We start from the raw sequence: 24,130 nt of genomic DNA on the forward strand, positions 1-24,130 counted from the left end.
CCTTGCCTCCTCCCCCAGCCCCGCCTCCGCCTCAAGTGGCCAGTGCATCCGAGCTTTCTACGCCACTATGGTTTTGGCCCGCCGAGGCTTATGTCTGCTCCCATCGGCACCCGGCGTCCCTTCGCAAGCTCGTTTGTCTGCCTCACACCACCAAGAAGTCTGGAGCGTTCCCCTCTAATTAAGTATGGCCCACTGGGGCTTCCGTCCCTTCCCCATAGTGCTTTGCGCTGCTGCCTGGCGACGGCGCAGCCTGTCGGCCTGCGTGAGAGACGAGGGCGTGGACTGAGCCGGCGGGGCGGGGCTCCCTCGGACGAGGGGCGGGGCCTGTCGGACGGTCCCCCGCCGGGAGCGGCGTGTTGCGGGTGGGCTGCGGCGTCTTAGCTGTTTGGTATCTGCTGTGGTGCGGCGGAACCAGGGTCCTCCGTGGCCGGGTTCTTCCACTTGCCTTTTCCGGAACGAAGCGGGGAATCTTTTTTTCAGCTCTACCGGATCTGATGTCCATCCTTAATCTTTTCATCCCGCCCAATTCTATAATAATCTTGTTAAGGATGACTGTTTCTTAGAATCTTTGAACGCAAACTCTTGCCAGCAGAGCGCTGATGCTGGCGATACAAAGATGGGCATGACTAGACCTCGGGGCTCCATTCTGGCTGGTCAGGTAACGAAAGGGCAACAAGCAGCCAGTTGTAAGAATAACGTCACATGACGTTCGCGTTCAAAAACAAACCCTGTTAAAGTTGTATTTAATTTTTTAGTTCATTGAGTTTTGTTCACCATACATCTTTCCCAGGCTAAAATATTACCGTGGTTTTGCAGTGGGTTTTAAGTTTATCATTTTCATCTTAGGTACGCAGAGATTGTCGTCACTCCCACTGAGTACTAACGCTTGTTTTTTCTGGAACCATGTTGTCTCAAGTCACCCTTTCGTTTTCCTGCTTTTGATAGAGACATGAGTACAGAGAAATATTTCCCCACAGCGAATGTGATGATAAATGGCCGCCGAAACGGCTTCAGTTAGAGGCTGTAGGGTCTAGTGGGGGACTCTCCACTTGGATAGGACAGACCTGGTTTAAAGATGTCAAGAGATGCTCAGTTTCAGCCAGTTGCTGCCTAGTTGGAATTGGGCCTCTGTGTTAGCAGATATTTTGATCTTTAAGAGGAGCCAGAAGTCTGGACGTTATGGACTATATTTCCATTTTAAAATAATGGCTTAAAGTGCAGGCCAAACAACACAAATCAAAGGCCAAGTGCAATCCCAGGCCAGTAGTTTGCTAGCTTTGGTCCACAGTATAAGCTCTTTAGAACAGCAGCTTATTTTGTTCATTCATGTTCTCTGTGCCCGTAACAGGTCCCCTCACATATTTCGTAGTCAGTAAACGTGCTGGATAAAGAAAGAAGCCAGGGACACCGTCCTTAAAAAGTTATTAGGGATCAGGTGGTTGTGATTGCCTAAAACATTTCTAGAGAGAGAAGGATGATAATATCTATTGGGTCTCTATTACATATCATACATAAAAAATACATTATCTCATTTAATGCTTCTACAGTCCTACTTAGGGATTTCCCCTCACCTACTTTATATGAGGACACAGGCTGAGAGAGGTGAAGGCACTTGCCCGAGACCATACAAGCCAGTCAATGAAAAGCCAATGGCCTCTGAAGCAACTGCAAGTCTACTGACTTGCTGTTTGAGCAAATCCATTCATTTCTGATGGGTATTTTAGCTGCTTGTATGAGAATTGGAGCATATTGAAAAATGAACCATGTCTTCCAAAGGTTTGAGCCATGTAAAGCACTTCTGTGACATTAATTGTAATTTGATAAGGTTTTTTTGGAGATGGTGGCATCCTCTCCCTAATGATTAGTGAAGGGGAAAAGGAAAGAGTGCTAATGTTTATTTTGAACTATATGCCAGACCTTTTAATATCCATTAACTAATTTTTTCTTCCAAGTACTTACTTTCCAAGGATTTAATTAAGTGCTAAGGACATCTTGATGTGCTATAGAATATTTATTAGATTAGGATCTTTTGACAATAAATATGGATGAATTCAAAAATAGAATACATATGTAAATTTAAAATAATATCGTACATTTATAAATACGTTAACTAATTTTTGTAAGGCATCTGTGAAATAGGCTTATCCTCATTTTACAAATGAGGAAACTGAGACTCAGATTGGTTAAATCCCAGGTCACTCACCTGTTAAACAGCCAATCAGAGGACCTTCTGAAGTCAGTCTGCTGACTCTATTTCATGCTCAGACGTTTTCATACTTGTTTGTTACCTAGTTCGTCATTATCCTGTGACCACCATTAACCTATATGGGTTCAATAGAAATATTTTATGCTTTGAGTCCAAAGTAAGATCTGGACTGCTTGGCTAATGTATAATACTCCCTAAATTATGTGGCGGTTGTTGTTTCTCCAGAGGGCTAAAAAGCTGTGCAATTGGCTTTAGTCCTAAACCATTTGTAGCTATGGACTTGCCAGATGAAAGCCTGTGGGATGAAACCACTTGCAACTTGGCTGTTTGTCCGCATCCACAATGCTGGGCAACTATCCGCCGCATTGAGAGAGGCCACCCTCGAATCCTGGGCGCCCCCAGCAAAACTCTTCCGGATGTTGAAGGTGAATTAGCCAGTCCTGTGTCCTTCCTTACAAGATCCTTGAACTGTTTCTGTTTGGCTCCCTTTTGATGTATCTGTTCTGCTTTCTCAGACAAACTCCCTGTGGTCACCATTGTAAACGTCTTAGATTCCTTCTTCCAGGCCAAGAGACTTGCTCATTGTCCTTCATCAGGATTTACTTTCACCGAGGCTCGCTCTTTATTGTCTCGAGGCTCAAGGTTTGACTCCAAATTGCGAGGCAGGTAAATTACCATGGAATCTTCCTTTAAGAGCCTACTATGTCAAAATTCTGGGTTGACTTCCTTTACCCATGTAGTAGACGTTGAGAAAGCTGGATTAAAAAGAAGACACCAGTTCAACTAAAGACGTAGTGATGAGGCAGTGGGAAACAAAAAGAAAGCATTCTTATTTGTGTTGTAGGAGTTGGTTAAAATGGAGGGTGTATATAGCATAGCAGAGTACCGTAGACCGAGTGTTTTAAACAACAAATTTATTTTCTCATAAATCTAGAGGCTAGAAGTCCAAGATTAGTGTGTTGACAGAAGTGTTTTCTTCTGAGCCCTCTCTCCTTGCCTTGTAAGTGGCCGTCGTCTCCCTCTGTTAACTTGGGCTTCCCTCTGTGTGTGTCTGCGTCCTAATCTCTTTTTTTTTTTTTTTGAAGTTTTTTTTTTTTTTTTTTTTATTAATGTTATGATAGATTACAACCTTGTGAGATTTCAGTTGTACATTTTTGTTAGTCATGTTGTGGGTACACCACTTCCCCCTCCGTACCCTCCCCCCACCCCCCCTTTTCCCTGGTAACCACCAATCAGATCTCCTTCTCAATATACTAATTTCCACCTATGAGTGGAGTCATATAGAGTTCGTCTTTCTCTGACTGACTTATTTCGCTTAACATAATACCCTCGAGGTCCATCCACATTGTTGTGAATGGGCCAATTTCGTCTTTTTTTATGGCTGAGTAGTATTCCATTGTGTATATATACCACATCTTCTTTATCCAATCATTAGTTTCTGGGCATGTAGGCTGGTTCCACGTCTTGGCTATTGTAAATAATGCTGCAATGAACATAGGGGTGCAACGGACTCTTGAGATATCTGATATCAGGTTCTTAGGATAGATACCCAGTAATGGGATGGCTGGGTCATAGGGTATTTCTATTTTTAACTTTTTGAGAAATCTCCATACTGTTTTCCATAGTGGCTGTACCAGTTTGCATTCCCACCAACAGTGTATGAGGGTTCCTCTTTCTCCACAACCTCTCCAACATTTGTCGTTCTTGGTTTTGGATGTTTTTGCCAATCTAACGGGGGTAAGGTGATATCTTAGTGTAGTTTTGATTTGCATTTCCCTGATGATTAGCGATGATGAACATCTTTTCATGTGTCTATTGGCCATATTCATATCTTCTTTTGAGAAATGTCTGTTCATGTCCTCTGCCCATTTTTTGATCGGGTTGTTTGTTTTTTTGTTGTTAAGCAGTGTGAGTTCTTTGTATATTATGGAGATTAACCCTTTGTCGGATAAGTGGCTTGTAAATATTTTTTCCCAATTAGTGAGCTGTTTTTTTGTTTCAATCCTGTTTTCCCTTGCCTTGAAGAAGCTCTTTAGTCTGATGAAGTCCCATTTGTTTATTCTTTCTATTGTTTCCCTCAACTGAGGAGTTACAGTGTCCGAAAAGATTCTTTTGAAACTGATGTCAAAGAGTGTACTGCCTATATTCTCTTCCAAAAGACTTATTGTCTCAGGCCTAATCTTTAGGTCTTTGATCCATTTTGAGTTTATTTTGGTGTGTGGTGAAAAAGAATGGTCAATTTTCAATCTTTTGCATGTGGCTGTCCAGTTTTCCCAGCACCATTTGTTGAAGAGACTTTCTTTTCTCCATTGTAGGCCCTCTGCTCCTTTGTCAAAGATTAGCTGTCCATAGATGTGTGGTTTTATCTCTGGGCTTTCAATTCTGTTCCATTGATCTGTGGACCTGTTTTTGTACCAGTACCATGCTGTTTTGATCACTGTAGCTTTGTAGTATGTTTTGAAATCGGGGATTGTGATTCCGCCAGCTTTGTTTTTCTTGCTCAGGATTGCTTTAGCAATTCGCGGTCTTTTGTTGCCCCATATGAATTTTAGGATTGTTTGTTCAATTTCTGTGAAGAATGTTCTTGGGATTCTGATTGGGATAGCATTGAATCTGTATATTGCTTTAGGTAGTATGGACATTTTAACTATGTTTATTCTTCCAATCCATGTGCAAGGGATGTCTTTCCATCTCTTTATGTCATCGCCTATTTCTTTCAAGAGAGTCTTGTAGTTTTCATTGTATAGATCCTTCACTTCCTTGGTTAAGTTTATCCCAAGGTATTTTATTCTTTTCGTTGCGATTGTGAATGGGATAGAGTTCTTGAGTTCTTTTTCTGTTAGTTTATTGTTAGTGTATAGAAATGCTACTGATTTATGCACGTTAATTTTATACCCTGCTACTTTGCTGTAGTTGTTGATTATTTCTAATAGTTTTTCTGTGGATTCTTTGGGGTTTTCTATGTATAAGATCATGTCGTCTGCAAACAACGAGAGTTTTACTTCTTCGTTACCTATTTGGATTCCTTTTATTTCTTTTTCCTGCCGAATTGCTCTGGCCAGCACCTCCAGAACTATGTTGAATAGGAGTGGTGAAAGTGGGCACCCTTGTCTTGTTCCTGTCCTCAGAGGGATGGCTTTCAGCTTTTGTCCATTGAGTATGATGTTGGCTGTGGGTCTATCATATATGGCCTTTATTATGTTGAGGTACTTTCCTTCTATACCCATTTTACTGAGGGTTTTTATCATAAATGGGTGTTGGATCTTGTCGAATGCTTTCTCTGCATCTATTGAGATGATCATGTGGTTTTTGGTTTTCATTTTGTTAATGTAGTGTATCACGTTGATTGACTTGCGGATGTTGAACCATCCCTGTGTCCCTGGTATAAATCCCACTTGATCATGGTGTATAATCTTTTTGATGTATTGCTGTAATCGGTTTGCCAAAATTTTGTTGAGGATTTTTGCATCTATGTTCATCAGTGATATCGGCCTGTAGTTCTCCTTCTTTGTGTTGTCCTTGTCAGGTTTGGGGATCAGAGTGATGTTGGCTTCATAGAATGTGTTAGGGAGTTCTCCATCTTTCTCAATTTTCTGGAACAGTTTGAGGAGAATAGGTATTAAGTCTTCTTTGAATGTTTGGTAGAATTCTCCAGAGAAGCCGTCTGGTCCTGGACTCTTGTTTTTGGGGAGGTTTTTGATTACCGTTTCTATTTCCTTACTTGTGATTGGTCTATTCAGATTCTCCATTTCTTCCTGATTCAGTTTGGGGAGATTGTAGGAGTCTAGGAATTTGTCCATTTCTTCCAGGTTGTTCAATTTGTTGGCATATAGTTTTTCATAGTATTCTCTTATGATCTCTTGTATTTCATTGGTATCTGTTGTGATTTCTCCTCTGTCATTCCTGATTTTATTAATTTGCGATTTCTCTCTTCTTTTCTTGGTGAGTCTGGCTAGGGGTTTGTCAATTTTGTTAATTCTTTCGAAGAACCAATTCTTTGTTTCATTGATCCTTTCTATTGTCTTTTTTGTTTCAATATCGTTTATTTCTGCTCTTATTTTTATTATTTCCCTCCTTCTACTGACTCTGGGCCTTGTTTGTTCTTCTTTTTCTAGTTCTGTTAGGTGTCGTTTGAGGTTGCTTACGTGAGCTTTTTCTTGTTTAGTGAGGTGAGCCTGTATTGCGATGAATTTCCCTCTTAGGACTGCTTTTGCTGCATCCCAAATGATTTGGTATGTCGTGTTCTCATTTTCATTTGTCTCCAGATAATATTTGATTTCTTCTTTAATTTCTTCAATGATCCATTGTTTGTTGAGAAGCGTGTTGTTTAGTCTCCACATTTTTGCACCTTTCTCTGCTTTTTTCTTGTAGTTGATTTCTAGTTTAATAGCGTTATGATCAGAAAAGATGCTTGATATTATTTCAACTCTCTTGTATTTATTGATGTTTGCTTTGGTTCCCAAAATATGGTCAATCCTTGAGAATGTTCCATGTGCACTTGAGAAGAATGTGTAACCTGCTGTTTTTGGATGAAGTGTTCTATATATATCTATTAAGTCCATCTGGTCTAATTTTTCATTTAATTCTATTATTTCCTTGTTGATTTTCTGTCTGGATGTTCTGTCCATTGGTGTTAATGGTGTGTTGAGGTCCCCTACTATTATTGTATTGTTGTTGATGTCTTCTTTTAGTTCTATTAAGAGTTGCTTTACAAATTTTGGTGCTCCTGTGTTGGGTGCGTATATATTTATAAGTGTTATGTCTTCTTGGTGGAGAGTCCCTTTTATCATTATATACTGTCCCTCTTTGTCTTTCTTTATCTGTTTTGCTTTGAAATCTACCTTGTCTGATATTAGTATAGCGACACCTGCTTTCTTTTGTTCATTATTAGCTTGGAGTATTGTTCTCCATCCCTTCACTCTGAGTCTGTGTTTGTCTTTGGGGCTGAGGTGTGTTTCCTGGAGGCAGCATATTGTTGGATCTTGTTCTTTGATCCATCCTGCCACTCTGTGTCTTTTGATTGGGGAGTTCAATCCGTTTACATTTAGAGTGATTATTGAGACGTGGGGGCCTACCACTACCATTTTGTGTCTTGTTTTCCGGTTTTCTTCAGTTTCCTTTGTTTCTCGTCCCATGGTTTAATCTGTTCTGATGTAGAGCTGCTACTCTCTGTTGTTGTCCTTCTACTTATCTCCTCTGCTCTTGGTTTTGTAGCCCCTTTCCTTTTTTTGATTTTTCAGGAATGAGGGTTTTCCTGAGGATTTCCTGAAGAGGAGGTTTTGTGGCAATGAACTCCCTTAATTTTTGTTTATCTGGGAAAGTTTTTATTTCTCCATCGTATTTGAAGGATATTTTCGCTGGGTAGAGAATTCTCGGCTGTAGGTTTTTGTCCTTCAGATTTTTGAATATATCATTCCACTCTCTTCTAGCCTGTAAAGTTTCTGCTGAGAAATCTGCTGATAGCCTGATGGGGGTTCCTTTGTAGGTTAGTTTCTTTTGCCTGGCTGTCCTTAATATTTTCTCCTTGTCGTTGACTTTTGCTAGCTTCACTACTATATGCCGTGGAGTTGCTCTTCTTGCATTGATAAAGTTTGGAGATCTATTGGCTTCTGTCACCTGAAGATCCATCTCCCTCACCAGATTTGGGAAGTTCTCAGCCATTATTTCTTTGAATAGGTTTTCTGCCCCTTTCTCCTTCTCTTCTCCCTCTGGTATACCTATAATCCTTACGTTGCATCTCCTAATTGTGTCTGATAATTCTCGGAGAGTTTCTTCATTTCTTTTAAGTCTTGCTTCTCTCTCCTCCTCTGCCTGCAACAATTCTATATTGCCATCTTCCAAATTGCTAATTCTTTCCTCCATATTATCGGCCCTACTGTTCAGAGCATCTAGATTTTTCTTAATCTCCTCTATTGTGTTCTTCATTTCCAGTATTTCTGTTTGGTTCTTCTTTATCGTATCAAACTCTTTTGTGACATAGCTCCTGAACTCGTTGAGTTGTCGGTCAGAATTCTCTCTTAACTCAGTGAGTATTTTAATGATGGCTGTTTTGAAGTCATCATCATTTAGGTTATATATCTCATTTTCTTTGGGATTGTTTTCTGTGTATTTGTTACTTTCTTTCTGTTCTGGAGATTTAATGTATTTTTTCATATTGCTTGATGATGTTGATTTGTGCCTCCGCATGGAGATAGAGTTTAGTTGCTCCTTTCACTTGTTTCAGCTGCTGCGGTGGGGGGAGCAGCTGTTTATACTTCACCAACCAGGAACCCTGTCTGTAGTTGCTAACTGGGCCTGGGCCCCTCTTCGTAGCCACAGTGGCCCTTTGGATTCCCTCCTCTGCCGTGGGGGCCGTCACGGGGGGCTTCAGGCTGCAGGTGCCTACTGTTGTTGCCCACCTAGATGCGCTCTCTCCTTGGGGTCTGCAACGGTGTTATGGGCTTTTCCAGTGGCCAGGGGTGGGATCACTTTTATTTGTCGCTCGGTTGCTGTCGGCACCCACCAAATCTCACTTGTCCTCTATGTGTCGCAGGAGAGCTATTGGCATCTTCTACAGTCTGTGGTTAGTACACCTAGCTATGCTGCTTTTGCCCTGGGGTCTTCCAGCCTTGTGGCTGGCGGCTGGGTGCCTTCTACTGGTGCTGTGCAGAGGCTTTCCCTAAGGCTTCTGTGAGCCTGTAGGGTTTCCCCCTAGGCTACTAAGCTGGGTCTCTGGAACTCTCTCCAGCCCCAGTCCTCTCCGAGATCTCCGGCAATCCCTAGCCTCACCGGGTGGGCAACGGCAGCTGGGGGTCGCCCCGCCCTCTGGGCTTCTCTCCGGGCCTCTGCCGGGAGCTCTGAATGCTCAGCGTGGCCCCTCTGCTACCGGCAGACAGAGAGTTTTGTCTGCTGCCTGGCGGAGCTCCGGCGCTTCCCCTCCGGGTCGCCGGACCCGCCTTTGAAAGTTCCCCCGCCCCGGTCCTCTCCGAGATCTCCGGCAATCCCTAGTCCCACGGGGCGGGCAACGGCAGCTGGGGGTCGCCCCGCCCTCAGGGCTTCTCTCCGGGCCTCTGCCGGGAGCCCAGAGTGCTCAGCGTGGCCCCTCTGCTACCGGCAGACAGAGAGTTTTGTCTGCTGCCTGGGGGAGCTCCGGCACTTCCCCTCCGGGTCGCCGATCCGGCCTTTGAAAGTTCCCCCGCCCCGGTCCTCTCCGAGATCTCCGGCAATCCCTAGTCCCACGGGGCGGGCAACGGCAGCTGGGGGTCGCCCCGCCCTCTGGGCTTCTCTCCGGGCCTCTGCCGGGAGCCCAGAGTGCTCAGCGTGGCCCCTCTGCTACCGGCAGACAGAGAGTTTTGTCTGCTGCCTGGGGGAGCTCCGGCACTTCCCCTCCGGGTCGCCGATCCGGCATTTGAAAGTTCCCCCGCCCCGGTCCTCTCCGAGATCTCCGGCAATCCCTAGTCCCCCGGGGCGGGCAACGGCAGCTGGGGGTCGCCCCGCCCTCTGGGCTTCTCTCCGGGCCTCTGCCGGGAGCCCTGAGTGCTCAGCGTGGCCCCTCTGCTACCGGCAGACAGAGAGTTTTGTCTGCTGCCTGGCGGAGCTCCGGCGCTTCCCCACCGGGTCGCCGGACCCGCCTTTGAAAGTTCCCCTGCCCCGGTCCTCTCCGAGATCTCCGGCAATCCCTAGTCCCACGGGGCGGGCAACGGCAGCTGGGAGACCTCCGTGCCCTCCGTGTCTCTCTCTGGGACCCTCCGGGCGCCCCGAGCACCAGGCCGGGTCTCCCCGCCAATGGCGGGGAGAGACTCTCCCCGCGGGCTCAGGTGTGCAACTCCAAAGTTTCCCTCTGCGTTTAGGAGTAATTGCGGGGGGTTTAGGTAGGGTTCTGGTCACCTGTTTCCACCGTCGCTCCTCTGTTGTGTTCTCGCTCCTGCCCTAGATGTGTGTGGATCCTCTGGGGGCGTCCGTTGGAAGAAAGCCGCTTGCGGGTACTAGGCTGCCCGTCGGGGTCGGAGAGTTTTCACCTATTTCCACATCCTCCCGGAGGAAAGTCCGTCCGCCTTCCGATGTATAGTCGCGTGGGTGTCTCATACGTCCTGGGATGCTGTCTGGATATCCTTTGTCAAGCGATAAGTGTCCAAATAATTGTAGACTCGAAGGGCGAGAGACAAAGAGGACTACTCACGGCGCCATCTTGGAATCTTCCTCTCTGCGTCCTAATCTCTTATAAGCACACCCGTCATAATGGATTAGGCCCCACCTATATGACCTCATTTTACCTTAATTACCTCCTTAAAGACCCTATCTCTAAATACAGTCGAATTCTGAGGGATTGGGGGTTAGGACTTCAACATAAGAATTAGGGGGGACACAGTTCGGCTCATAAGAAGGAGTAACTCACCATTTTCTGTAGGCCATCAGAAAACTGTGTCCACGCATGCTGTCTCTCTTATCTTTTATTTTTAGGGATGAAACCATTTGTAAGCTCTCGAAGGCAGAAGCAATGGTTTCCTTTTGACTCTCCTGCAGGGTCTAGGCCCCCTATTTAGTGCTTGCTGATAGAGGAAGCTAAGGGAGAGGCATCTGTGGAAAACGTAGACCTTTAGAATTCGAAGACCCTGTTGCCTGGAACCAGAGCACTAGTGGTGGCCCTTGTGCTGGTTTCTTTTCTCCTGTTCGATTTAAGCAGCCCTTGATGATTTCTGTTAGGCTAAAGATAGTGTAGGAAAGGGTAGGACTACTTTCTGGTTCTCTAGGACTTGAACCCTGGGAAAACTGGTTTCTCCCAATCAGGGCCTTGAAGGCAAAGACCATGACATTATGGTCACTCATTGAATTCACAAGTATATCCTAGTCGAGGCCACTTTGCTGGGGATACAGCAGTAAACAAGATACAGTCTTTACCTCCAAGGGGCTTTGAGCCTATTTGGGGTGGCAAAGAACCATCCAGTGTGATATGAGTGTTGAGAAGAGTACCCCTTGGGGGTTTGGAAGCACTCAGGAAGGGTTCCTAACCCAGTGGCCTGTCTTCTGTAGAGGTGCCATCTGTGCCTAGACCTGAAATTAGAGTACGAGTGAAGTGGGGGTTGCAGGTGGGAGGTGGACAGGAAGAGAGTTCTAGACTACAGAAATAGCATGTGCAAAGGCCTGGAGGCAGGGGGAACTTCTTTAGCTATCAGGAAAACGGTTCATTGTGTCTGGAACATAGAGCAGGAATGGGAGAGTGGTCAGAGATGAGGCTGGGGAGCTGGAGTAAAAAGCAGGGGCCTGTATCACACAGAACTTCATAAATCAGGCTAAAGAACCTCTTTACAATATTTATTCATTCATACATTTAACATGTTTTAAAAAAAATAAAATAGCGAGTGATATGAAAATGTAAAGGGACGGTATTTTTTTTATTGTGGTCACTATGCATAACATAAAATTTACCATTTTAACCATTTCTTTTAAGATTGGCACCTGAGCTAACATCTGTTGCCAATCTTTTTTTTTTTTCCCCTTCTTCTCCTCCCCAAAGCCCCCCAGTACATAGTTGTATATTCTAGTTGTCGGTCCTTCTAGTTGTGGCATGTGGGATGCCACCTCAGCGTGGCTTGATGAGTGGTGCCATGTCCTCGCCCAGGATCCAAACCAGCGAAACCCTGGGCTGCCGAAGCGGAGCACACGAAACCCAACCACTCGGCGGCAACATTTTAACCTTTTTTTTTGAGGAAGGTTAGCCCTGAGCTAACATCTGCTGCCACTGCTTCTCTCTTTGCTGAGGAAGACTGGCCCTGAGCTAACAGCCGTGCCCATCTACCTCTACTTTATATGTGGACGCTCACCACAGCCTGGCTTGCCAAGCGGTGCCATGTCCGCACCTGGGATCCAAACTGGCGAACCCCGGGCTGCCGAAGTGGAACGTGCACACTTAACCGCTGTGCCATGGGGCTGGCCCGCATTTTAACCATTTTTAAACAATTTAGTGGCATTAAGTACATTCACAGTGTTGTGCAACAATCGCTACTATCCATTTCTAGAACTTTTTCGTCGTCTCATATGGAAACTCTGTACCCATTAAACAATAACTCCCCATTCTCCCCTCCCTCCAGTCCTGGTAATCTCTGTACTATTTTTTGTCTGTATGAATTTGCCCATTCTAGGTACCTCATATAAGTGGAATCGTATAATATTTGTCCTTTTGTGTCTAGCTTATTTCACCTAGCATAATGTTTTCAAGGTTCATCTATATTGTCGTATGTATAAGAATTTCATTCCTTTTTAATGCTGAAAAATATTCCATTGTATGTGTGTACCACATTTTGTTTATTTAACATGTTATTGAATATCTACATCAAAGGTACTTAATAAGTTTTATTGACGATGATGTAACTCTCTGTCATTGGAGAGAGAGCAGCATAACCTATGAATTCAGTTTGATTCAACAAATAGTTGTGAAGCTTTGGTAATGTGCAATGTCTTTTTGGGAGCCGTTCCAGGAAAAGCAAATAAACAAAACTTAAGGAGATGGTGAGACCCTACATTCATTTGGTCAGTATTAAGCCCAAAGTTTTCTGTAGATAAGTAGAAGGCTTTTCCTCATAGCACTAACTTTATCATCCCAATAAGTCTCTTGTGTCTGTTTCATCTTGGAAACTCTCATTTTTTAGGCCTCGGAAGGCTTTACCTGGCAAAGATTTAATTGACGATACTAGTAGATCTCTTGAAAGAAGTCACGGATTAAATAAGGTACTTCCTCAGCATTTTCTCTTTACTAGTGGGAATAAAATATTTGCCTGTATTTGTCTGTAATCTGAATAATGATGATGATCACAATGATGAGAACTATCTAATATTGGGCCCTTGCTATATGCCGGGCACTGTGCTAATGCCTATACATGCTCTACTGTTTCCAGAAATCCCAGACATAAGTGGGATTGACTTGGGGCAGCTTGGCATAGGTAAGAATTTCCTGTCTCTATACTACCTAGAGCGTGTCCATCTCATGCTACAGGGAAATTAGGATGCTGGAATGTCAGACCTAAAATGGTCTTAAGGTCATCTACTTTGGTCACTTTCAAACTTTTCTAGCTATGACCTACAGAAAGAAATACCTTTTACAATAAAATATCATGGAACAATCTTTGTTCTAACTTTGGTGATGTACTCTGATATTTTCTGTCCCATTCTATTTTATTTGACTTCATTTTTAAACAATGTAGGCTGCAATTCATAAAATTTGTTTTCCTGACCTATGAATATGTTGCAGTTGCCGCTTGGAGAACATTCCTGTGGTCTATCTCATGTATCCTACAGTTGAGGAAGCTGAGGCCCTGATAGGAAGTGATTTGCTAAAGCACATAGCTAGTTAGGGGCAGAGCTAAATTCAAGTTTAGGAAGAAAAACCCTTCTACTTATCTACAATAAAGAGAGAGTTACTGTTCTTTGTGGTCCTGCTGGATGCCTTTTATTTTTTTCATGAGAGCCTTCACTTGTCAATGTCGTGTGCTGGAGAATGTAAGGGACTAAGAGAAGGTAGATGAGTTTGGGTGAAGGAACAAATCACTTACCCCTTTGACCTCTTTAGAACAAGAGAGTTAGGCCAAATTAGTTTTAAATTAATTGTTTGAATAGATAATACATGCACATGGTTCTAAATTCAAAAAGTATAAAAGGGTTTACAGTGCAAAGAAGTCTCCCCTATTACCCCAAGCCAATCAGTTCCTTTTCATGGGGACAAACTTATTTTTTTTATTTTTATTTTTTAAGATTTTATTTTTTTTCCTTTTTCTCCCCCAAAGCCCTCCGGTACATAGTTGTATATTCTTCGTTGTGGGTCCTTCTAGTTGTGGCATGTGGGACTCTCCTCAGCGTGGTTTGATGAGCAGTGCCATGTCTGCGCCCAGGATTCGAACCAACGAAACACTGGGCCGCCTGCAGCGGAGCGTGCGAACTTAACCACTCGGCCACGGGGCCAGCCCCGGGATGAACTTATTTTTAATAGTTCTTTTTTCCTCCCCTGATTCCTACCAGGGATACAGACTAGATGATTTATAAGGTTTCCTTGAGCACCATGTTCTAGTATCCTAAACAGCTAAATATAGAAAGAGTTAGGACTTTAACTTTTATGTGGATGCCTATAATTGTAGACAGGCTATAAAAGTAGAAAACTTGCTTCTGTCTTTATCAGTTCCCTCCCTGCTCCCAAATTGTCCTATGTCATCTGCGTGGGATCTAAGTCTTTGGAGTGGAGGGGGCAGAATGAGTAGTGTTCCCTTAGGTAAGCCCCAGGGTACCCTCCTATGGGATAAGGTTGGTAGTTGCTAAGTGGCACCGTAATGTCACAGGGAGGCAGGGTGACTGTTCACTTACAAATGCTCACTCTTGCAGAGTACTGTACTGATAGCTGCTTTCTTGGGAGAGTATTATGAAGATGTTTTGGGGATGGGAAATGTCTTTGTATCATCTTCTGAGCCACCATACCCTTTTGGTTAGCATGATAATTCAGTCCTTAGTCTGCTACTGAGTACCATCAGGAGCTGGTAGCTTCAAGCTATACATAGGCCTTATATCTTTCTCTTAGCTTTCAGTGCTGAATTTGAATAAGATAAAACTTCCCTGCCCTCAAGATGTTAGAAACATGGTTGTAATCTGGGTCCCAGAAGAACCAGAGAAGCATGTGACGTGAGTATCATGTCTGGAACTCAGGTGTCTTCAACTCTGGTGTTCTATGAATCCCTGCCGTCCTCTGCAGGCCTCCTTTCTGTGATCTTTTTTAGCTACCTCATTGCAGGCAGCAGGAGGCCAAGCAGAGAAGGTCCTAGCCTCTTGCATTTGCCTCTTGCTACACTGGAGTTCTATTTTAATGCACATTGACATTGATGCTGTGGGACTTCTCTACATCACGTTTTACATGGCAGTAAATAGCATACAAGATAGGACCCAATGTATTTGTGAGGTTTGATTGAGAAACAAATGCTTTCTGACAATCAGTTTTTCTTATTAGCCATCAGCAACCAGTGCAAAGATTTTCTTTTTTTTTAGGAAGATTAGCCCTGAACTAACTACTGCCAATCCTCCTCTTTTTGCTGAGGAAGACTGGCCCTGAGCTAACAGCCGTGCCCATCTCTTCCTCTACTTTATATGTGGGACAGCTACCACAGCATGGCTTGCCAAATGGTGCCATGTCCGCACCTGGGATCTGAACCAGTGAACCCCAGGCCGCTGAGAAGTGGAACATGTGAACTTAACCGCTGCGCCACCGGGCCAGCCTCTAGTGCAAAAATTTTCAGTGATGCACAGGAGTGTTTGCTCTCAACCCCAAGGCCGAGCACAGTGGTACAAAATGAATAGCATATAGAACTTGTGTACTGGGGCCCGCCCCGTGGCAGAGTGGTTAAATTCTCACACTCCACTTTAGCACCCCAGGGTTTTGCCTGAGCGCCGACATGGCACCGCTCATCAGGCCATGCTGAGGCAGCGTCCCACATAGCACAACCAGAGGCACTCACAACTAGAATATACAACTATGTACTGGGGGAGCTTTGGGGAGAAGAAGAAGAAGAAGAAAAAAAAAGAAGGTTGGCAACAGATGTTAGCTCAGGTGCCAAAAGAAAAAGAACATGGGCCAGCCTGGTGGCACAGCGGGTAAGTTCACACGTTCTGCTTTGGCGGCCCTGGGTTTGCTGGTTCAGATCCCGGGTGCAGACCTATGCACTGCTTGTCCAGCCATGCTGTGGCAGGCATCCCACAGATAAAGTAGAGGAAGATGGGCATGGATGTTAGCTCAGGGCCAGGCTTCCTCAGCAAAAAGAGGAGGATTGGAGGCAGATGTTAGCTCAGGGCTAATCTTCCTCAAAAACAAAACACCCAAAAAAGAAAAAGAACTTGTGTACAAAGCAGAGCATGACAAAGATCATTTGGCAGAGGCCCACAGCCTTGCTAATGTTGAGAGCTGTTGGAAGAAAGTGTTCTTTCGTGACTGCTGAGGCTTTTAGATTCTTGTTAAGTGACTGTTTAGAGATGATGAGACTTAAGAATTTTTCTTTTCTCTTCCTTTTTTTTTTTAATGATCCTGTGAATGCCTCTTTATATATGCATTTTTGTGTGTATGTATATGGTATAAACAAAAATCCCCTAAGAGTTTCTTTCCTTTCATGTAAAAGAAGCCCAGAGGTAGGTGGGACTGGGCTAATATGCCAGCTGCATGAGGTCATCAGAAACCAGAGCTCGTTCTGGCTTTTTGGGCCATCAGGCTTGGCCCATGGCTTCCATCTTCTAAAGTGCTTAATGGGGGCTTTTAAGGTCTAAGCCGACTGCTAGAGCTCCAGCCATCATGTCCATGTTCCACGCAAGAAGAAGGAGGAAGAGGACAGAGCAAAGAAATCTTCAGGACCTCTTCTGTGCTAAGCAGTGAGAATTCAGCGGAGAACCAAATAGACTTGGTCCCTGTCCTTCTGGAGTCTTCTGGTGGTGGTGGGGATTCAGACATTACAGACACACCTAAGTGTATAATTACCAACTTGGATTAATGCTGTGAAACTAAACAACTGGATTTGTGAGAGAATGGTGGGGAACCTAATTTGGATGTGAGGGTGGGGGGTCTTGTTTTCAACAGCCTCTGGGCGGCAGGTGCCGCTGGGCTCCCAAGCAGCCATCTTTAAATACTGAATAGAAAAAAGTCTGCATGGTTGTCATTCTCAAATATCCTTGGTGTTTCTGTTTGAGATGTCTGGGGATAATTGTGGTTATTCGTATTTCAAGTCTAGCTGAGAAGAAGCATACTGTTCCCAGCCTGGATGGGGAGAAGAAAGGAAAGAAATCTACAGTGGTAAGTTGGATGTTTTAGCCAAATCTTTATGATATTACTCTGTAGTGATTATTTTTGTTTTCCTTTCAGATAGCTTCCCCCTTCTCCCATTTTCTCTTTAAATGAACAAAATCTGCAAAAGAAAATCCCTCTTAAGGAATAATTACCATACTATTTTCTATGCAGAGACTCTTTTTCTCTCCGTCCTCCCTGGAGGAGGGTGAGGAGCACTGGAAGAGCTGTTAGGAGGAATGTTGGGCTGCAGGGGGAGTTTTCGGTCAGTTAAAAACTAATTTCCAGTGTGATGGGAATAGAGTTTCAATGGACTCGGAGTTCTAATAGACTTGGGCTTCTAATTTGAATTCTACCATTTATTGGGTAAACGTAGCCTTGGGTAAGTCACAGAATTGGAAGGTTGCTGAATCCCCAGCCCTAACCTTGTGCCTGGCAAATAGTTGGCCAATAAATATTTGTTCATTTTGTTCAGTGAATAAGTGAATAACCTTTTTGGGAAACAAGAAACAAAACAACTAACCTCCTTAAGACGTGAATTCAGCAATAGGGCTCAGGAGCTAGAGAGGGAAAAATGTGGTGGCCCTCCCAGTGCAGGAGGAGGGGTGGGAGGCTGCTGGAAACAAGGAGTTTCACATGCCAGGGGTGTGTCGGGAGGCTGGAATGTTGGTGGAAAGAAGTGGCGTTGAAGAGAGTGCTTCTGGGAGTTCTTTCCGTTGTTTCTCTTCCAGAAAGACCAGTCATCTCGGGTTCACTCTGGAAAGCAGAGCACAGAAAGGCAGCTGGGGCCTCCGGGGATAAGTGTGCCTCCCTCCTCCCCCGCACACTTGTTTGAGCAACTCAATTCAGAATTCACACCTTTCTGGAACCAACTCGACATGTTACCTCAGGAGCTGTTGAAGCAGTAAGCGTCCTTTAAGCCCGTGGGAGAGCCAGAGCACCTGCTTCTCTTTGAAGCTGAGAAGGGTCTAAGCAGTGTGCTTTCTGAGGGAGGGGAGAAAACCGTCACCCTGCTTCTTAGACTTACCAGTAATAGGCACCAATGATGTCAGCACCATTTATCAAGTCCTTACTCTCTGCCAGGCCCGTGCTAAGTCATTTAAACCTCCACTAGGAGGTAGATGCTATTACTCTCTTCTTTTTATAGATGCTTTGTGGGTAAGTGGGAGGCAGAATGGATATGTGGTTTGGAGTGAGACAGCCTTTGAATTTTGTCGTGAAACTTACTGGCTTTGTGAATTTTGGTAATTTATTTATCCTCTTTAAGTTGTTTTCCTCATTAGCAAAATGGGCATGATAATACCTGTCCTCGGAGTGTCGTAAGGATTCAGTGGTCTAAAGCACATGAGCCTGACAGTCAATGCTTAGTCCATACAGCCAGAACTATCATGGCTGCGGCTGAAAGCTGGTACCACATGAGTGCCTGTTGGTACAGGCTTTTTCAGGCCCAAAGTGGAACTCTCTTCCAATGTGGAGCCCCTGTCATCTCTTTCTCCCCAGCCCCATTCTCCAAGAAGAGCCGTTGCTGACTGTCTGCCTATCTCTGTCCCCTTCAGCCTTTTGCCAGAAGAGAAAACTGTGCCTTGTCCAGAGATGAAGACACAATTGGCCATGATGAGAAAGAAGGGTCCTTTGGAAAAGAGCCGACCTGACAGTGCCATTTCTGCTAGGATGTTTTTATCTGTACACCGCCTCACCCTGCAAGTAAGAGCTGGGGAGCCTCAGAGAGAGATATCTGCATGCAGACCCAAACCCATCTCTCTTGGAGCTGGAACAGTTGACTTTCTCTTTCTTCTTTCTCTTCAATCCATCCACTCTGGACCCAAGCCCCACACAAGAGCTGGGCTCTATTAAGTGAAAGCTAATGTATGGGGAGGGGTTTGAGGAGAGCAGCAACCTCTTTTTCTTCCACACATTGTTCCCCATACCTTTATCCCCTTCAAGAGCCCCGGAACAACGCTGCACACACCAGGTTCTTGAAAAGTGCTTGTTGACTAGAGGGATACGTACATTTGGGGATGTATTTTGGGAAAGGGAAAGACCTAGAGTAGAGCTCTTCTTTTTTCCTCCAGAGACCAGCATTGAGATATCCTGGGCGTTTTAAGAGACTATACTATAACCTGAATACAGAAGGTACATTTTCTGCTGCTTCTAGATCTTCAGGTTCCATTCTCCCTTAGCCCACATTTCTCATACTTGATTTTGGTTCCAATTCAATTATGTGTGTGGCCACAGTCGTACAGGGTCACATGTAGAACTCAGAAAACTGCAATTTCAGGAAGCACCCCTGCCTGCCCCTCCCCACTCCAGTTTGGTCCTGACCAGAGAGAGTGTCACCATTGTTGAGCAGGGCACAGCAAGCAGCCCACAGGGAGGGCGGGAGCTGTCACAGAGAAGAGGATTGAGCTGGCTTTCTGGCCACCAGGTCACAGGAAGCAGCAGCAGTGGCAGCAACAGAGGAAGGTGAAGACACCTCCTAAGAAACAGGTAGAGTGGCAGTGAGGGGACCCCTAGGACTTGCTGGGACTGCGACAAGTGGGTGCAGCCTGGAACAGGAAGGGATGTGTAAGAGGTGGGGTTCTCCCTGTTCTCTGTCTGGTTATAGATACAAAGTTTCTGTCTGGTTGTAGATATTTACTTCCTTCGTTGAGACTCTTTTTGAAAAGTTTTCTTCACTTCCAAAAGTCCTAATTCAGTTCCTCCTCCTGTGGGTTTCAGGAGGCTAAAAAGAAATCCACGAATGATCCATGGAGGCAGAACGCTTCACATAAACCTTCGGGTGCCATGGTTTATGACCCACGCTATGGTAAGGAGAATATGGGTTTAGGAGTGACGGAATCCCAGGACGTAGCTAAGGGCCAGAAAAGCTGAACATGTTTGTCTTTTGGGGACCTGCCTTTGTCAGGCACTCAGAATTCTCCTTGGGATGCTTTGGTTTGGCTGGTCTACCATACATTATCCGTCAGATAGTTCCTCAGCAAGTAAGCTGGCCAGATGTCTGCCTCCCATAGGGACTTGAGAGATGACCCCGAGCAGGAGTCAGAGTCATTTTTCTTCAGGTCAACTTTAGAAAAGGCAGAGCAGTTTGAGCCTGAGGAGCAAGCCCAGGATACTGAAGAGAAGACCCCGAGGGCCCATTGGCTAATGAGGCAGCGAATGGCTGGGGCCCCTCGCTAGAGCCCCAAGAGAACTCTAAGGAGGCCGAGTCCAGGGCCCTCCACTTCCCAGCCACAAGTCAAAGTCTCTGGAGCCTCATGTTGAAATCACCATACCATCTAGCCCATCCAGGAGGCAGCAAGCCACTCTTGATAGTGGTCCTTTTCCTCTAGTATTCGTGCTGGAGATGAGAATGGGTATCTCCCTTTTTGGAGTCCTTATCACATCTGAACTGAAGGATATGCTTGCCCCAGTCCCTCTGACGTTTCTCAGTTTGAGTACAGCATGGGAGGGAGGGAAAAAGAATCTCCCTAAACATTAGAAGGTTGTTCTGCCCTACTCAGTTTGGACATTGCTGACTATAATATAAAAATAACTATTTAATTATCAGAATTCACTCTCCAGCCCTGGGGCATTGGGAGGGCTCAGGTGAGATGTTTCCTGAGAAGGATGCTGCTCTCGTGGTTTATTTCCCATCCCACTGAGTGCTCTGATATCAACGATGTCCTCTAACCCGAAGATCTAAGAAGGTTCTTGACCTTCACATGGGAGGTAGACAGGACCAGGGCTGTGGCCCAGGGTGGGAGGTGACTTACCCAAGGTTAGCACCCATCCATGGTGATCAGTACTCCCGCGAGGCCCATTCCAGTGCCTTTTGTTCCGCTTCCTGATGTCTCCAGGAGGAGCAGTTTTGCTTGGGTGCCTGGTGCCCCTTTGACTCATGTTCTCAGAGCAGTGGCCTGTCCTCACTGAGTTGAGAAAGCCTTATGGGAGAGATGATTTTGCATTGGATCTTAAATATGTGTGAGAGTTTTCCCTATATGGAAAAGAATTCCTGGAAGTGGGAACAGTCTGTGCAAAGGCATCTTGGAGGAGCATGGCTGTTCAGGGAACACTGAGTAGTCCATTGTGACCGTGGGATTGGGTATTTAAGGGAGAGCGGTAAGTGAGGCTGGAGAGGTAGGCAGGGGCTTATATAGTCTGCTAAGGTGCTTGAGCTTTAATCTCCAGGTCAATGGTATTCCACCTTGACTGCACACTGAAATCGACTGAGGAGCTTTTAAAACCCTAATACCCAGGCTGCACCCTAGACGTCCTAAATCAGATTTCTGGTGTAGGGACCCAGGTCTCAGGGTTTTTTAGAACTCCCCAGCACTTCTTGTCTGCAGCTAAGGTGAGAACCAGTGCTGGTAGGGAGCCAACAGAAGTGGTGAGCAGGGGGGTTCCCTGATTGGCTTTGCCTTGTAGTGTAATACCTCTGGTGGCAGCTTGGAAGATGTTCGTTTAGAGAAAGGGAGACTGAGAAAGGAAAGAATGAATGCATTTAAGGACTAGTTGGGGAAACAGCTGACGCAAAAGAATCAGAACTAGAACTTTTTGGAGGCAGGGGTTTCATTGTCAGAGGCCAACATGGGTACTTTAGGGATGGTACAGGAAGCTAGGAGGAGTATTCATAACCTAGAAAGGTACAGTTAAGGTTTCTTTTCCACCGTGATGTGCAGGTACCTGCCCCTTAGGTTTCTTGGAGGAATCCTGGGTCTTTTAACACACGCTTTGCCTTAATCTCTAATTCTGTAATAGATGCGCTCACAGTCCCAGGTGAACAGAATCACAAATAGAACTCAGAAGGCCTGGCTCCCTCTTACCTGCCTTGTCCTGCATGGGGAGTCACTTGTAGACGAGGGGTCAACCAGAAGCCCAACAATGGGATAGGAAATGCCAATAAGAAAGAGACTGAATTGACTTTGTGGTCACTAGGTCGCAGAACTCTACCAGGTCAGGAAAGTGACAAAAAGCAGCAGCAGCAGATGAAGAGAGAAGGTCCCACTTTGAAACGGGTGAGAGTGGAGGGCCATGTCCCAGTTTTCTGTTACTGTGTGACAGACCACCCCCAAGCTGAAACCCTAGTGGTTTGTTATTTCTCATGATTCTGTGGGTTGACTGGGCAGTTTTTCTGGTCTTGCTTGATGTCACTCATGCGACATCGAGTTGGAGGCTGGGCTGGGGCTGTTGGCCAAATTGCCTTCGTTCTCTTCCATGAGGCCTCTCCATGTGGCTAGTTTGGGCTTCTTGACTAATCTCAAGAAAGCACCTTCTTAAGGGATGGGTCTGGAAGTGGAACAGTATCACTACTGCCACATTTTATTGGTCAAAAAAATCACAAGTCACAGCCGAGATTCAAGAGGAGAGGAAATCGACTCCATCTCTTGATGGAAGGAATGGCATGTACATACAGGAATGGGAGGAACTCTTGGCAGCCATCATTGGAGGCAATCTACCCTTAGTTGACAGCTGGGAATGGGGAAAGTGAGTTCTGGCTTCATCTGGTCAGCCTGGAGGGCAAAGAATGTGTGATACAAGTGTCTCTCTTCAGTCTCAGGTGGTGGCATTTTTGTCCTGTCTTAGACGTTAATTTCTCCAAGAAAAGCATCTTTTAGAAAAATCCTTTGTTTCCTAAAGTCTTGATTCAAGTTTCCTTATACTCACTCTATTGAATTTCAGGGTTCCACAGAAAGACAAAAGATGGACCAGTCTGCAAACCCCCTGGAGTCCTTCCCCAGTAAGGAGAGTAAGTTATTAGGGTGGAGAAGCCGTAGTAAGTGACTGAGGATAGGGAGAGTTGAACCTGTGTAGACCAGGATGGTTCACCTCCCTGGAGGGCACAGTCCTCACCCCTCAGAAGGGTCCTAAAGACACCCCAGCCCTTCCTTTTCTGTCCTCCATTTGTCACAGTTGAGAGAAGGCCACAGGTGCAATTAACGACTGGATCTTCTTTTAGATCCTGAATTATCCAAGACAGAACTCACTAATCAGCACATCAGTACTCAGATGGAGGTTGTGCTGGAAGCCCAAGAGAGGACCCCAGAGGACCTTTCAGCCAGTACGTCTGGAAGAAGCTGGAACCCTGAGCTCAAACTACTGAGGATTCTTCAGGGCACTGATGATGAGGACGAGGACGACCAATGTTCTGGGGCACAGAGCGAGCAGTCTCTGGAGGGATAGGCAGAAGGCATCGCCGGGGCAGCCTTATTCCGGAGCAGGATGCCTGCACTCCTGGGGACGACAACTTTGGACATAAGGGCAGAAAGGAGAGGGGAACTTCTGCTCCCTGAAGCCTTTACCAGGTTCTGACCTTGGGGATTCTGTTCACTTCTACTTGCCTCTAAAATAAGTCTCAAGAGAAAGCCCCACCCCTTTTAAACTTACATTGTTTCTCTTCCATTAGGGTCAGAATAATTTTAGTGATTAAACTCAGCTGCTGCTTAATCAAAAGACTCATTCTCTGTTGCTGGGAGGGGAGGAGAGATGTTTCTTGGTATCTGTTTGCTGGGTCACTTTTATCTCCCCTGTGAAGCCCTGTAAGGTTTTCAGTTGTAGGAAAATGAGTTTGGCCTGTGGGAACCCCTGCTGTGTTCCTAGCTTTTCCTCTCTTTCTCTGGAAATGGTTTCTTTTGGGGATGGCATCTGCATCATTAGCAAATCATATTGATTGTGTTAATCTGTATATCTGTTACGTGTGATATTCCTGTGTAGGTGGTAGGGGACTTGTATTAACCTGAAAGAGTCTAAATCTCCGGTTTCTAATTTACTGAGTCTGCAGGAAAGTTTCACTGATGCCCATAAAGACTCAAGAGTCTCAGAGTTCCTTGAACTTGGTTTTTGGAAGCATTTTTTTTTCATGTTTTTGTCCTTAAAGCTCTTAATATAGAAAATTTTCAAAGTTACATAAAACTAAAAAGAATAATATCATGAAACGTTCATGTATCCAGTATCTTAGATTTGGGCCATAAGAGCCCTTGCCCTGGGCCCCGTGCCCCATGAGCTGGGGCAGTGGCAGTCAGGGCCCCAGCATTCTCAGCAGCTCTGCATCCAAGGTGAGCCTCCTACCCACAAGTGGGGGCTGGGTGGAAAAAGAGAGCCTCCACGTATCAGCTGTACTCACTGGAACTTGGCCTCAGCAACAGGTAGCTTGGGGTAGGATAAGAAATGAT

The 24,130-nt window shown here is 45.2% G+C and overlaps 1 protein-coding gene across 13 annotated transcripts; it reads left to right on the plus strand.

The window, feature by feature from the left end:
• The first annotated feature begins 47 nt into the window (after window positions 1–47).
• On the plus strand, window positions 48–23,405 carry C26H9orf43 (chromosome 26 C9orf43 homolog). 13 transcript variants are annotated; one of them, XM_008525006.2, is made up of 14 exons: window positions 215–658; window positions 2,432–2,631; window positions 2,722–2,872; window positions 12,832–12,910; window positions 14,745–14,845; window positions 16,925–16,991; window positions 17,714–17,886; window positions 18,539–18,686; window positions 19,055–19,115; window positions 19,408–19,469; window positions 19,701–19,788; window positions 21,897–21,976; window positions 22,641–22,707; window positions 22,918–23,405. In XM_008525006.2, exons 2-14 carry the CDS (start codon window positions 2,481–2,483, stop codon window positions 23,139–23,141), a joined length of 1,452 nt encoding a protein of 483 aa, XP_008523228.1. In that variant the 5' UTR covers window positions 215–658; window positions 2,432–2,480; the 3' UTR covers window positions 23,142–23,405. The 13 variants fall into 13 exon arrangements, 12 of the variants coding, with proteins under 12 accessions (XP_070451204.1, XP_070451207.1, XP_008523228.1 ...); XM_070595105.1 differs by having other exon boundaries at window positions 215–362; window positions 2,772–2,872; XM_008525004.2 differs by having other exon boundaries at window positions 221–362.
• Window positions 23,406–24,130: the final 725 nt, after the last annotated feature.

This window comes from Equus przewalskii, chromosome 26, assembly GCF_037783145.1.
Source record: "Equus przewalskii isolate Varuska chromosome 26, EquPr2, whole genome shotgun sequence".
Classification (NCBI taxonomy): domain Eukaryota; kingdom Metazoa; phylum Chordata; class Mammalia; order Perissodactyla; family Equidae; genus Equus; species Equus przewalskii.

Excerpts from the sequence above, each read along its gene's own strand:
- C26H9orf43 (XM_070595109.1), top strand. The coding sequence starts at position 2,481 with ATGGACTTGCCAGATGAAAGCCTGTGGGATGAAACCACTTGCAACTTG. Across the intron at positions 19,116-19,332 it reads CTATAACCTGAATACAGAAG|GGCACAGCAAGCAGCCCACA; the intron begins GTACATTTTCTG and ends ATTGTTGAGCAG. Across the intron at positions 19,789-21,896 it reads GGTTTATGACCCACGCTATG|GTCGCAGAACTCTACCAGGT; the intron begins GTAAGGAGAATA and ends TGTGGTCACTAG.